The sequence below is a fragment of the Canis lupus genome, chromosome X (genome assembly GCF_003254725.2).
Source record: "Canis lupus dingo isolate Sandy chromosome X, ASM325472v2, whole genome shotgun sequence".
Classification (NCBI taxonomy): Eukaryota; Metazoa; Chordata; class Mammalia; order Carnivora; family Canidae; genus Canis; species Canis lupus.
Genome location: NC_064281.1, coordinates 40,127,234 through 40,141,539, shown reverse-complemented (window position 1 = coordinate 40,141,539; position 14,306 = coordinate 40,127,234). Strand labels below are relative to the sequence as shown.

Genomic DNA, 14,306 nt, shown 5'->3' with positions numbered 1-14,306 from the left:
ATATTTTCAGACCATAATGCTTTGAAACTAGGACTAAACCACAAAAGGAAGTTGGGAAGTAATTCAAACATGTGGAGGTTAAATACCATCCTGCTAAAAGATGAAAGGGTCAACCAGGATATTTGAGAAGAATTAAAAAGATTCATGGAAACTAATGAGAATGAAGATACAACCATTCAAAATCTTTGGGATACAGCAAAAGCAGTCCTAAGGGGGAAATACCTCCCAATACAAGAATCCATCCAAAAACTGGAAAGAACTCAAATACAAAAGCTAACCTTGTACCTAAAGGAGCTAGAGAAAAAACAGCAAATAGATCCTACACCCAGCAGAGGAAGACAGTTAAAAAAGACTCGAGCGGTACTCAATGAAATAGTGACCAGAAGGACTGTGGAACAGATCAACAAAACCAGGAGTTGGTTCTTTGAAAGAATTACTAAGATAGATAAACCATTAGCCAGCCTTATTAAAAACAAAAGAGAAAAGACTCAAATTAATAAAATCACCAATACCAAAGAAATACAAACGATTTAAAAACTTATTACGAGCAGCTATATGCCAATAAATTAGGCAATCTAGAAGAAATGGACACATTTCTAGAAAACCACAAACTACCAAGACTGGAACAGGAAGAAATATAAAACCCGAACAGGCCAATAACAAGGGAGGAAATTGAAGCAGTCATCCAAAACCTCCCAAGACACAAAAGTCCAGGGCCAGATGGCTTCCCAGGGGAATTCTATCAAACGTTTATAGAAGAAACAATACCTATTCTACTAAAGCTGTTCCGAAAGATAGACAGAGATGGAATACTTCCAAATTCATTCTATGAGGCCAGCATCACCTTAATTCCAAAACCAGACAAAGACCCTACCAAAAAGGAGAATTATAGACCAATATCCCTAATGAATACAGATGCAAAAATTCTCAACAAGATACTAGCCAATAGGACCCAACAGTATATTAAGAAGATTATTCACCATGACCAAGTGGGATTTATCCCCGGGATGCAAGGCTGGTTCAACACTGGTAAAGCAATCAATATGATAGATCATATCAACAAGAGAAAAAACAGGAACCATATGATCCTCTCAATAGATGCAGAGAAAGCATTTGACAAAATACAGCATCCATTCCTGATCAAAACTCTTCAGAGTGTAGGGATAGAGGGAACATTCCTCAGCATCTTAAAAGCCATCTATGAAAAGCCCACAGCAAATATTATTCTTAATGGGGAAACACTGGGAGCCTTTACCCTAAGATCAGGAATAAGACAGGGATGTCCACTCTCACCACTGCTATTCAACATAGTACTAGAAGTCCTAGCATCAGCAATCAGGCAACAAAAAGAAATAAAAGGCATTCAAATGAGCAAAGAAGAAGTCAAACTCTCCCTCTTTGCTGATGACATGATACTGTACATAGAAAACCCAAAAGACTCCACCCCAAGATTGCTAGAACTCATACAGCAATTCGGCAGTGTGGCAGGATACAAAATCAATGCCCAGAAATCAGTGGCATTTCTATACAGTAACAATCAGACTGAAGAAAGAGAAATCAAGGAGTCAATCCCATTTACAACTGCACCCAAAAGCATAAGATACCTAGGAATAAACCTAACCAAAAAGGTAAAGGACCTATAACCTAAAAACTACAGAACACTTCTGAAAGAAATGGAGGAAGACACAAAGAGATGGAAAAATAGTCCATGCTCATGGATTGGAAGAATTAATATTGTGAAAATGTCTATGCTACCCAGGGCAATTTACACGTTTAATGCAATCCCTATCAACATACCATGGGGATCCCCGGGTGTGCAGCAGTTTGGTGCCTGCCTTTGGCCCAGGGCGCGATCCTGGAGACCTGGGATCGAATCCCACATCGGGCTCCCAGTGCATGGAGCCTGCTTCTCCCTCTGCCTGTGTCTCTGCTTCTCTCTGTCTGTGTGACTATCATAAATAAATAAAAATAAAAATACCATGGGCTTTCTTCAGAGAGTTGGAACAAATCATCTTAAGATCTGTGTGGAATCAGAAAAGACCCTGAATAGCCAGGGGAATATTAAAAAAGAAAACCAGGGCTGAGGGCATCATAATTCCAGATTTCAGGTTTTACTACTACAAAGCTGTGATCATCAAGACAGTGTGGTACTGGCACAAAAACAGACACATAGATCAATCGAATAGAATAGAACATCCAGAAATGGCCCCTCAACTCTATGGTCAACTAATACTTGACAAAGCAGGAAAGACTATCCACTGGAAAAAGGACAGTCCCTTCAATAAATGGTGCTGGGAAAATTGGACAACCACATGCAGAAGAATGAAACCAGACTATTCTCTTACACCATACACAAAGATAAACTCAAAATAGATGAAAGATCTAAATGTGAGACAAGAATCCATCAAAATCCTAGAGGAGGGATCCCTGGGTGGCGCAGCGGTTTGGCGCCTGCCTTTGGCCCAGGACGCGATCCTGGAGACCCGGGATCGAATCCCACATCGGGCTCCCGGTGCATGGAGCCTGCTTCTCCCTCTGCCTGTGTCTCTGCCTCTCTCTCTCTCTCTCTCTCTCTGTGACTATCATAAATAAATAAAAAATTTAAAAAAATTTTAAAAAAGTCCTAGAGGAGAACACAGGCAACAACCCTTTTTGAACTTGGCCACAGCAACTTCTTGCAAGATACATCCATGAAGGCAAGGGAAACGAGCAAAAATGAACTATTGAGACTTCATCAAGATAAAAAGCTTCTGCACAGCAAAAGAAACAGCAAGAAACTAAAAGACAACCTACAGAATGGGAGAAGATATTTGCAAATGACCTATCAGATAAAGGACTAGTATCCAAGATCTGTAAAGAACTTATTAAACTCAACAGCAAAGAAACAATCCAATCATGAAATGGGCAAAAGACATGAACAGAAATTTCATAGAGGAAGACATGGACATGGCCAACAAGCACATGAGAAAATGCTCCGTATCACTGACCATCACATCAGGGAAATACCAATCAAACTCACAATTAGATACCACCTCCCTCACACCAGTGAGAAGGGGGAAATTAACAAGATAGGAAACCACAAATATTGGAGAGGATGCAGAGAAAGGGGAACCCTCTTGCACTGTTGGTAGGAATGTGAACTGGTACAGCCACTCTGGACAACTGTGTGGAGGTTCCTCAAAGAGTTAAAAATAGATCTGCCCTACCACCCAGCAATTGCACTGCTGGGGATTTACCCCAAAGATACAGATGCAGTGAAACACCGGAACACCTGCACCCCAATGTTTATAGCAACAATGTCCACAATCACCAAACTGTGGAAGGAGCTTCAGTGTCCATCAAAAGATGAATGGATAAAGATGTGGTCTATGTATACAATGGAATATTACTCAGCCATTAGAAACGAAAAATACCCACCATTTCCTTTGATGTGGATGGAACTGGAGGGTATTATGCTGAGTGAAATAAGTCAATAGGAGAAGGACAAACATTATATGGTCTCATTCATTTGGGGAATATAAAAAATAGTGAAAGGGAATAAAGGGGAAAGGAAAGAAAAATGAGTGAAAATATTAGTGAGGGTGACAAAATATGAGAGACACCTAACTCTGGGAAAATGAACAAGGGGTGCTGGAAGGGGAGGTTGGAGAGGGGTTGGGGTGACTGGGTGACAGGCACTGACGGGGGCACTTGGCAGGATGAGCACTGGGTGTTATGCTGTATGTTGGCAAACTGAAGTCCAAAAAAAAAAAAAAGTTAAGAAAAAAGGAAATGAACCATGGGTTGAAACTTAAGTCCACAGAAAAACTTTCTTGTAGCAATAACAGCTTTATAGTGGCTTTATTCACAATGATCCAAAACTGGAAGCCCTTTAGCAGCAGAAAGGATGAACGAACTGGTACATCCATACAAGGAATATTGCTTGGCCATACAAGGAAATGAGCTACCAAGCTCCAGAAAGATTGGAGGGATCTTAGATGCTTATGGCAAATGGAAAGAACAGTTAGATAAACTGTGGCAGATCCATTTAGTGGAATACTAGTCAGTGACAAACAAGAAGAAACTACTAATACAAAAACCAGATGACTCTCCCAAGAATTATGCTGAGTGTAAAGAATCAATCCCATAAGAGTACATACTACATGACTCCACTCATATAATATTCTTGAAAAAAAACAAAATTATAGAAATGGAGAACAAATTAGTACTTGCCAGCTTTAAGGAGAGGTAAGGGTAGGGGTAGGAAGATGTGGGTGACCACGAACTAGCTGGAGTAACTGAACCAAACAGGCCCGGACTTGCATCCCTCATTCACTCAAAAGGCTCGGGAGCCTAAAGGGTGAATAGTTGGTAGACACTTGAGAAAGGGCTTGAGCAATGGTTCTCAGGGCTCACTTGTGCGTGATCGCCCACATAACACAATAGATACAACTTATTCTGACCTGGCCATAAATGTAAATAAGGGTCTGTCTGTCCTTGCTGGTCTGTTTACCATACCTAATATTCCTTTGAAGTATGCACATCTGGAGCAACAAGCTTATCTATTTACCAAGGTCTTCTGGCACCTGTGAGTCTGTCTTGCATGCTGAGAAAAGGGAACTTTGGAGGGTTTCACAAACCTGCTAAAAATAAACACCTTCTTGGCTTTGTTTTGCTCATGCTATAAAATGTTGTAAAACCTTGAATAAAGCTGGCACTGCTTGGACATCATCCACTGTGTCCCTCCTATCCCCATCTCTTTACTTTAATTTTCCTCATCCCCTTATCCTCAGGACCCTGATCGTGTTGCTGCAGCGCGTGCAACAGGAAGAAATGAATATGGCTATAAAATTCCTTATGGTGATGGAAATATTCTGTATCTTACTTGCATTCATGTCAATATCCTGGTTGTATTTTGTACTATAGTTTTGTAAGATGTCACCACTGGGGACACTGCGTAAGGGTACAGGAAATGTCTCTGTACTGTTTCCTATCAGTGCATGAGAATCTAGTTATCCCAAAATAGAAGTCTAACTTAAAAAATAATCAGATATTCCAAAGAGAGGAATGAGGAAGCAAGATAACAACAACCAAAAAAGAGAGGACAAAAAGAAAAGAAATAAAATGACAGACTTAAATCCAACAATATACATAATTATGTAACATGTAAGACTAAGAAAAAACACAGTCATATCGATTAATACATAAAAGCATTTGCAACATTCAATACCCAGTCATGATAAAGCTTCCCAGAAAACTAGGATTAGAAGGAAATGTCCTCAACTTCTACCAGGCATTGATGAAAAACCCTACAAGTTAATACCTAATGGTGAAAGAATGAATGCTTTTGGCCCAAGCTCAGGAACGAGGTAAGGATGTTCCTCTCCCTATACCTAGTCAACATTATACTGAAGATCTTAGCTGGTAGAATATGGCAAGAAAAAGAAATAAAAGTATCTAGATTGGAAAAGAAGAAATAAAATGGTTGTTTTTTCACAAAAACAAGATTATTCACATAGAAAATACGAAACTATACACAAAAAACCTACTAGCACTAATATGTGAGCTGAGGAAGACCCCAGGATATAAAGTCAATATAGAAAAATCAATAAAATTTCTATAAACTAGCAATGACCAATGGAAATCTGAAATTAAAAAAAAAAAAACACACAGCACATAAACCCGAATCAAAAGACACAGGGTATCAGATTGGATAAAAAAGCAAGACTCATCAATATGCTGTCTGCAAGAGACTCATTTTAGACCCAAAGACACCTCTAGATTGAAAGTGAGGTGGTAGCAAGCCATTTATGATGCTAATGAACATCCAAAGAAAGCTGGCATAGCAATCCTTACATCAGACAAATTAAATGTTAAACCAAATACTGTAATGAGATGAGCAAGGACACTATCATAATTAAGGAAGATCTAACAATTATAAATATTTATACCCCTAACAAGGGAGCAACCAATTATATAAACCAATTAACAACAAAATTAAAGAAACCCATTGATAATAATACAATAATAGTAGGAGACTTTAACATCCCACTCTCAGCAATGGACAGATCATCTAAGCAGAAGATCAACAAGGAATCAAGGGCTTTGAATGACACACTGGACCAAATAGACTTCACAGATATGTTCAGAACATTCCATCAGAAAGCAACAGAATGGGGCAGCCCAGGTGGCTCAGCGGTTTAGCGCTGCCTTCAGCCCAGGGCATGATCCTGGAGAACCCAGGATCGAGTCCCATGTCAGGCTTCCCGTATGGAGCCTGTTTCTCTCTCTGCCTGTGTCTCTGCCTATCTCTCTCTCTGTGTGTCTCTCATGAATAAATAAAATCTTTAAAAAAAAGAAAGCAACAGAATACACATTCTTCTTGAGTGCACATGGAATATTCTCCAGAAGAGACCACATACTGTGTCACAAATCAGGTCTCAACTGGTACCAAAAGACTGGGATCATTCCCTACATATTTTCAGATCACAATGCTTTGAGACTTAATCACAAGAAGAAATTTGAAAGAACTCAAACACATGGAGGTTAAAGAGCATCCTACTAAAGAATGAATAGGTCAACCAGGAAATTAAAGAATTTAAAAAATTCATAGAAACAAATGAAAATGAAAACACAACTGTTCAAAACCTTTGGGATACAGCAATTAGAGCCCAAAGCAAATATCATTCTCAATGGGGAAAAACCGAGAGCTTTTCCCCTAAGGTCAGGCACATGGCAGGGATGTCCACTCTCACTACCATTGTTCAACATAGTACTTGAAGTCCTAGCCTCAGCAATTAGACAACAAAAAGAAATAAAAGGCATCCAAATCAGCAAAGGAGAAGTAAAACTCTCATGACATGATACTCTATGTGGAAAAACCAAAAGATTCTACCTCAAAATTGCTAGAACCCATACAGGAATTCAGCAAAGTGGCAGGATATAAAATCAATGCAAGAAATCAGCTGCATTTCTATACACTAACAGTGAGACAGAAGAAAGAGAAATTAAGGAGTTAATCCCATTTACAATTGCACCAAAACCGTAAGATACTTAGCAATAAACCTAACCAAAGAGGCAAAGGATCTATACTCTGAAAACTATAGAACACTCATGAAAGAAATTGAGGAAGACCCAAAGAAATGGAAAAAAATGCTCCATGCTCATGGATTGGAAGAACAAATATTATTAAAATATCTATGTTACCTAGAGCAATCTACACAGTCAATGCAATCCCTATCAAAATACCATCAACTTATTTCACAGAGTTAGAACAAATAATCCTAAAATTTGTATGGAGCCACAAAAGACCCCAAATAGCCAAAGGAATGCTGAAAAAGAAAACTAAAGCTGGTGGCATCACAATGCCAGACATCAAGCTCTATTACAAAGCTGTAATTATCAAGATAGTATGGTATGGCAGAAAAACAGACACAGAGATCAATGGGACAGAATAGAGAACCCAGAAATGGACCCACAACTATATGATCAACTAATTTTGACAAAGCAGGAAAGAATATCCAATAAAAAAAAACAGTCTCTTCAACAAATGGGGTTGGGAAAATCAGCCACATGCAATAGAATTAAACTGAACCATTTTCTCACACCATACAGAAAAATAGACTCAAAATGGATGAAAGACCTACAAGTGAGACAGGAATCCATAAAATCATAGAGAACACAGGCAGCAACCTCTCTGACCTCAACCACATCAAATTCTTGCTAGACATGTCTCCAAAGGGAAGGGAAATAAAGGCAAAAATGAACTATTGGCACATCATCAAGATAAAAAGCTTCTGCACAGCAAAGGAAACAGTCGACAAAACCAAAAGACAACTGACAGAATAGAAGAAGATATTTGCAAATGACACATCAGATAAAGGGCTAGTATAAAGAATTTATTGAACTCAACACCCAAAGAACAAATAATTCAAACAAGAAATGAGCAGAAAACATCCACAGACATTTCTCCAAAAAAGACATGCAAATGGTCAACAAATGAAAAAGTCCTCAGTAACACTTGGCGTTTAAACAAAAATAAATAAATAAATAAACACAACCTTTACTGAATATCTTAAAAAACCCTTATCATAAAAAAATGTTACTGAAACAAATGGAATTGAGTATGCAAAAACAGTGATAATAAAAGAATGTTGACCCACATCTCATATCAGATATAAAAGTTAACTTATTATCAATCATAGCTTTAATTATAAGAACAAGGGGGCAGCCTGGGTGGCTCAGCAGTTTAGCGCTGCCTTCAGCCCAGGGTCTGATCCTGGAGACCCAGGATCGAGTCCCACATCGGGCTCCCTGCATGGAGCCTGCTTCTCCCTCTGCCTGTGTCTCTGCCTCTGTGTGTGTGTGTGTGTGTGTGTGCGCCTCCCTCATGAATAAATAAATAAAATCTTTTTAAAAAATTATAAGAACCAGAGACGCCTGGGTGGCTCAGCGGTTGGGCGGCTGCCTTCGCCTCAGGTCATGATCCTGGGATTCGGGATGGAGTCCCGCATTGGGCTCCTGCAAAGAGCCTGCTTCTCCCTCTGCCTATGTCTCTGTCTCTCTCTCTCGCTCTCTCTCTGTGTCTCTCATGAATAAATAAATAAATCTTTAAAAACAGAACTGTAAGAACCAAATTATTATCTTCTGGGAGAAAATCCCTTGGGATTGAGCATCATGTTGTCGGGCTCCTGGCTCAGCAGGGAGTCTGCTTCCCCCTCACCCTCTGCCCGTTCCACCCACTCATGCTCGCTCTCTCAAATAAATAAAATCTTTTAAAAATGCAAATTTAAGTCACAATGAGCTACTCTTACACACCTATACAAAAGGTGTGTTGTTGGTGGGAAAACAAAATGGTACAGCCATGTTGGAGAATAGTCTGGCAATGTCTTATACAGTTAAACATATGCTTACCATATGACCAAGCAACCCCACTTGGTTAGTTACCCAAGAAATATAAAAAAGCATGTCCACCTAAATAGCTGTACAGGATGTTCAACAGTTTCACTAATAATAACCAAAATCATGAACAATTCAACTGGCATTTAAGTGGTTCACGGATAAACGATATACCTTGGCTATAAAAGTTAACAACACAGTGCCTGCGTGATTCAGTTGGTTAGGGGTCTGCCTTTGACTCAGGTCATGATCCCAGGGTCCTGAGATTGAACCCTACCTCAGCCCCCTGCCTCTGCCTCTCCCCTTCCTACTATTCATCCTCGTGCATGCTCACACACTCTCTCTCAAATAAATAAAACCTTTTTAAAACTCCACAAGCTACCAAAAAATGCCACAACATGGATGAAATTAAAAAGCATTAAGTGAAAGAAGTGAGGGGAATAAGGCTACATACTAAAAGATTAATTTATATGACATTTTGGAAAGAATCAAACAACAAGAAGAAAAAAAAACAAATCTGGAGATGGAAAGAAGTTTAAGAATAAAAGGAAACAAAAAATAATAATAATAAATAAAACAAATAAAAAAGAATGAAAGGAAAAAAGAAGTTTTTCTGCAGGACAGAAAATATCCAGTATCTTGATGGTGGTGGTGGTAACGTGACAATCTATTGGCCAAATCAATAGAACCGTACACGCAAGAAAGGTAAACTTCAGAGTATAGAAGTTATACCTCAATAAAGCTCACTTAAAAAAACAAGAGTCACATCACCATAAATATAAAACGAAAATATGTGAGTAATACACATGGGGATTATGTTAAAACTTTATCACATACAACCAAATACCATATGATGCTACTTATGAATTTCCTTTAATTAAAATACCTATTAAGCATTAAGGACAAACAATATTAACAAGTAGTGACCTCTAGTTAATGACAGGCCTGTGGAAGTATTTCGGGGTGAAGTGTACTGATCTCCGAAACTTACTATGAAACTCATCACAAAAAGAAAAGGGACTGGGCAGCCCCGGTGGCGCAGCGGCTTAGCACCGCCTAAGCCCGGGGTGTGGTCCTGGAGACCCCGGGTGGGGTCCCGCGTCGGGCTCTTTGCATGGAGCCAGCTTCTCCCTCTGCCTGTGTCTCTGCCTCTCTCTCTGTGTCTCTATGAATAAATAGATAAAATCTTAAAAAAAAAGGGACTGATGGAAGGACAGAGGAATTAGTAGTACACAGACAAACAGAAGAAAAAGCAAATACAGCAAAATGTACATTGTAGCATCTAGGGGGAATTCTATGGGTGTTCAAACTATAATTCTTTCACTTGTTTGGCATGAAAATTTTTATAATAAAATGTTGGGGGGGAAACTAAATAAAGAACAGCAGAGGAAACCCAAAGTAAGTAGAAAAAAGGAAATAAAGGTAAAAGAGAAGTGAACAAAACAGAAAACAAAACACAGGGAAAACGCAGAAAGGCAAAGACCTTTCTCTGAAGAGCTCAACAACCTTCTGATGAACTTCAGACTTCACACTACTACATGGGACAATTCATTTTTAAAAAAATATTTTATTTATTTTTTCATGAGAGACAGAGAGAGAGAGAGAGAGAGAGAGAGAGAGAGAGATGGGCAGAGACACAGGCAGAGGGAGAAGCAGGCTCCATGCAGGGAGCCCCATGTGGGACTCGATCCCGGGACTCCAGGATCACGCCCCTGGGCCGAAGGCAGGCGCTAAACCACTGAGCTACCCAGGGCTCCCCCATGACTGGAAAATTCAGGTTATAGTGAGGCCACTCTTGAGACTAACCATTCCTAGAAGATTTATCTCAGAAAAACCAGAGAATTTTTTTTAGGATTTATTTATTTGAGAGAGACAGAGAACGAGCAGGGAGAGTGGGAGGGGGAGAGGAAGACGAACAGGTGCCCAGCTGAGTGCACAGCCTGACATAGGGCTCAATTCCAAGACCCTAAAATCATGACCTGAGCCAAAATCAAGAGCCCAACCAACTGAGGCACCCAGAGGCGCCATTAGAACAACTAGAGAATTTATGGGACCTGCCAGAAACTTCCTCCAGGGCCCAGGGGAATTAGCAGTCCCGAAGTAGCCTGAAGTCTCGAACAATGGGGAAAGGGAAAACAAGGGAGTCCAGTAGTGAGTCCACGTGCTCCTGTCTTCCCACCCCACCTGATCCCATGCCCCTGGGTGAGGCCTGGCCATGTCTCCCTGTGCCTTTGAACCCTTGTCAGGGGATACTGAAACCAGTGGATCTCAACTGGACATGGGCATCAGAACTGTCTGGAGCGTCACTCAAAATACACAGAACCAGTACCACCCGAGGCTTTCTGAAACCATTTCCACATGGTGGTGGGCCTACGCGTGAGTATCGTGAGGGGTCCACAGGTCACTATGTGATACACCTTGGGGTAATAAAGACTGTATTAAGAAATATTTTATTGTCAACAACAAAAACAGTGATAGCATCTACTGAAAGCTCCCAGGGTGCCAGGCACCCTTCTTGGTGCTTTACATTCATCCACTCATGAAATTCTAACAATCCTGTAAGTTCTAGCATGAGCCCCATTCTACAAACAGGGGAAAAAAAAAAAAAAAAAGAGACTCTGAGTCAAGTGCGCAGAGGGACAGCTAGTGAGCAAAGAAGCCAGAAATCAAATCCAGGCTCTGAGCTCCAAAGCCCAAGCTGCTGACGGCTGGCTGCAGATGGACACAGAACCTCATTCCTCTGCTCTTCTCCAAAAGGAAAAAATACTTACCGAATGTTCCCACACCTGGATGGGTAAGAATGAGATGCAGGTACTCTCTAGGGCTCTGTGTTCCAGGCAGAAAATCAGCCAGAGACACATAGCTCCGTTTAAAAGAAGCTACCAGATGGAATGCAGGCACAGAAGCTCAGCTCTATTGGGCTGCCTCTTTTGGCTGAGGTCATGATCTCAAGATCGTGATAGAGAGCCCGAGTCAGGCTCCACACTCAGTGTAGAGTCCACCTGAGATTCTCTCTCCCTCTCCTCCTATGCCTCTGCCCCCTCCCCTTGCTTGCTCTCTCTAAATAAATAATATATAAAATCTTCAAAAAAAAAAAAAAAAGCACCTTAGATATACTGGTTACCCTTATAAATGTAACAGGAAAACTACAAATAACAACTTAACAGACATTGCGAAGATCTGAGGAGAAGGCCACGGTGTAACTGAGCTAAATCCTCATTTTCCATATAGAGGGGAGATCACATAGAAATCTCCAGAAATGCAGGTGTGAAGGCATTCCCGGGACCCAGGAGGTGACCCTCAGCAGAATTACAAACAGAAACCGAGAGAAGAGGCAGGCAGCCCTTGGAGGTGTGGCTGGGGATGTGCTGACGCGACCCGTCTCCTGTACTGCCCGCGCTGACAATGAGCATGCTCACGGTTACTTTCAGTATGACACAGATTTTCACATAAGGCAACTGGACTCGAGGCAACTGGACTGTGCCTCTGAGTTTGCGCTTCCTCCTCCCAGGGCACCACTGAACTGAGAATGGGACTTGGACATTTCAATACCTGGAAAGCCCTGGAGGCAGGGAAAAGTATGCCACGGGGAGAGCAAAAAGCCTGAGGAATCTGTGCAAGGCAGCAGTGGGTATGAGGTTGACGGAGCAATGAAGAGGACGCCGTACCCCCACACAGCCCTGGGAGAAGCTACAGGGAGGTGGGTGAGGGCCAGCCCAGGGAGGCCCTGAGGAAGAGGGTGCACAGCCCAGCAGAGGAGGGCTCTGGGGCAGCCGTCCGGGAGACACGAGGGGTCGTGGCCGGGCCAGAGTGCAGTAGAGCCAGGGCTCTGCAGCTAAACTCCAAACCCCCGTGCAGAGCGGATTCACATGTGTAAGCTGAGGTGGCCCCCGAGAGCCTGCTTAGAGCCGGGGCTGCAGGTCACAGAGCACACCCGGTAGTCCCAGGGCTCTAGACAGATGTCTTCGGACAGGCCCACAGAGACGCCACTGTGAGTGCGCAAGGAACGGGGGCAGACCGGCATCTGAAGAGCATGTGGAGCGCTCGAGGGACCCAGACCAACCAAACCCACGACCAAGGCAAAGAGCAGCTGTGCCCAGGATGGCGGCCAAGCTCCGTGAAGCAGGCTGCCTGGGAGTAACGTCCTGTCTAGGTCCCTTGTGTTCTGAGTAGACACAGAGAGGACACAGAAGACAAAAATGGGTGAGTGGGAGGGAGGCATGGGTAAGAGCTGGAATCTGACATCAGGTGGAGAGTCCAGTCACGTCTGGAAGAGACTGAGGACCTGAGAAGAGAGGACACGGTCCCGGGAAGGCAGACGCTGACGAGCACGACACGGGCGCAGAGAAGAGCATGGCGGCCGCCTGGCCTGGCAGAGCCAGAGGGTGCCAGCAACGCTTTAGGGCCACACCAACCCCGACAAGTCAGGCAGGATAACTTCCCTGAGGCTGAAGAAACTCTGAGCATCAGATGTAAGAGGCCCACAGCATGACAAATAAAGGGGAAGCCTCACCCCTACAGCCGTGCCTCTTCTGAGGAAAAAGCCAATGCCCAGGGGAGGAGAAACACCCTGAAACCTTCCAGAAAGGAGGGGGAGCGGGGAAGAGGGAAGGCTCAGGGTACTGGCAGGTAGAGATGGCATCTGACAGCAGCAGTGGCCACACTGTCTGAACCCCAGGAGGGTGGCAGGTGCAGGCGGCTCCTGGATATGACGGCGGCTCGTTTCCTCGAACCCAAGTCGTGTCCCCGAGTCCGGGGCGCCGAGAAGAGCTCCCAGGCATGGCCCTGACACCCAGCTCTCGCTCACCTCCTAGGTCCCCTGGCCTGGCCTGACTGGCCCAGCGCCCGCTCACCTGGATACTTCCACGTTGGCGTCTCTCCCTCTGTCATGCCGGCCTCCTCTCCTCGTCCCAATCTGAGGACCACATCTGGTTTGGCACCTAGGTATCCTGAGGACGGGAAATGACACAGGAGGTCGTTATCAACGCCAGAGGCGTTCCAGAACCGAGACCTAGCCTTGCCAACTGCAGAGGGTCCAGCCTCGAAGCCTGCCCCATGAGGAGAGCCCTTTGCCCCTCAGCCCAGAACATTCACAGAGGAGTGCAAGCCATACATATCCCGGGGCGGGGTGGGGGGAGGTGTTTGCAATCGGGACTGTGACTTCTCAGCAGGGAGCCTTGGGCTTCACAAGCCCCAGAGTGGGTGACACGAGTGGGCTGTGTTCCGGTCACACTGTGGACCGCCCTCACCCACGGACACCAGGTGGCTGTAGTTCTCCAGCATGACATCCCTGTAGAGGTTCTTCTGAGCCGAGTCCAGTTGCTGCCACTCCTCCAGGGTGAAGTCCACACACACATCCCTGAAGGTCAACAATTCCTGCAACAGCACAGGCCTCATTAGCCCAGAGGGATGGGCTTGGGGAACGGACG

At 43.2% G+C, this 14,306-nt stretch overlaps 1 protein-coding gene across 9 annotated transcripts in view; it reads right to left on the bottom strand.

Moving 5' to 3' along the window:
- KRBOX4 (KRAB box domain containing 4) overlaps window positions 1-14,306 on the bottom strand; it is a 39,679-nt gene that overhangs the window by 18,294 nt on the left and 7,079 nt on the right. For all 9 annotated transcript variants that reach the window (XM_049107713.1, XM_049107712.1, XM_049107715.1 and 6 more), the window contains 2 exons: window positions 14,127-14,253; window positions 13,731-13,826 (listed from right to left, as the gene is read on the bottom strand). In XM_049107713.1, coding sequence (XP_048963670.1) covers window positions 13,731-13,826; window positions 14,127-14,253 — 223 coding nt within the window. The remainder of the gene's footprint in view (window positions 1-13,730; window positions 13,827-14,126; window positions 14,254-14,306) is intronic.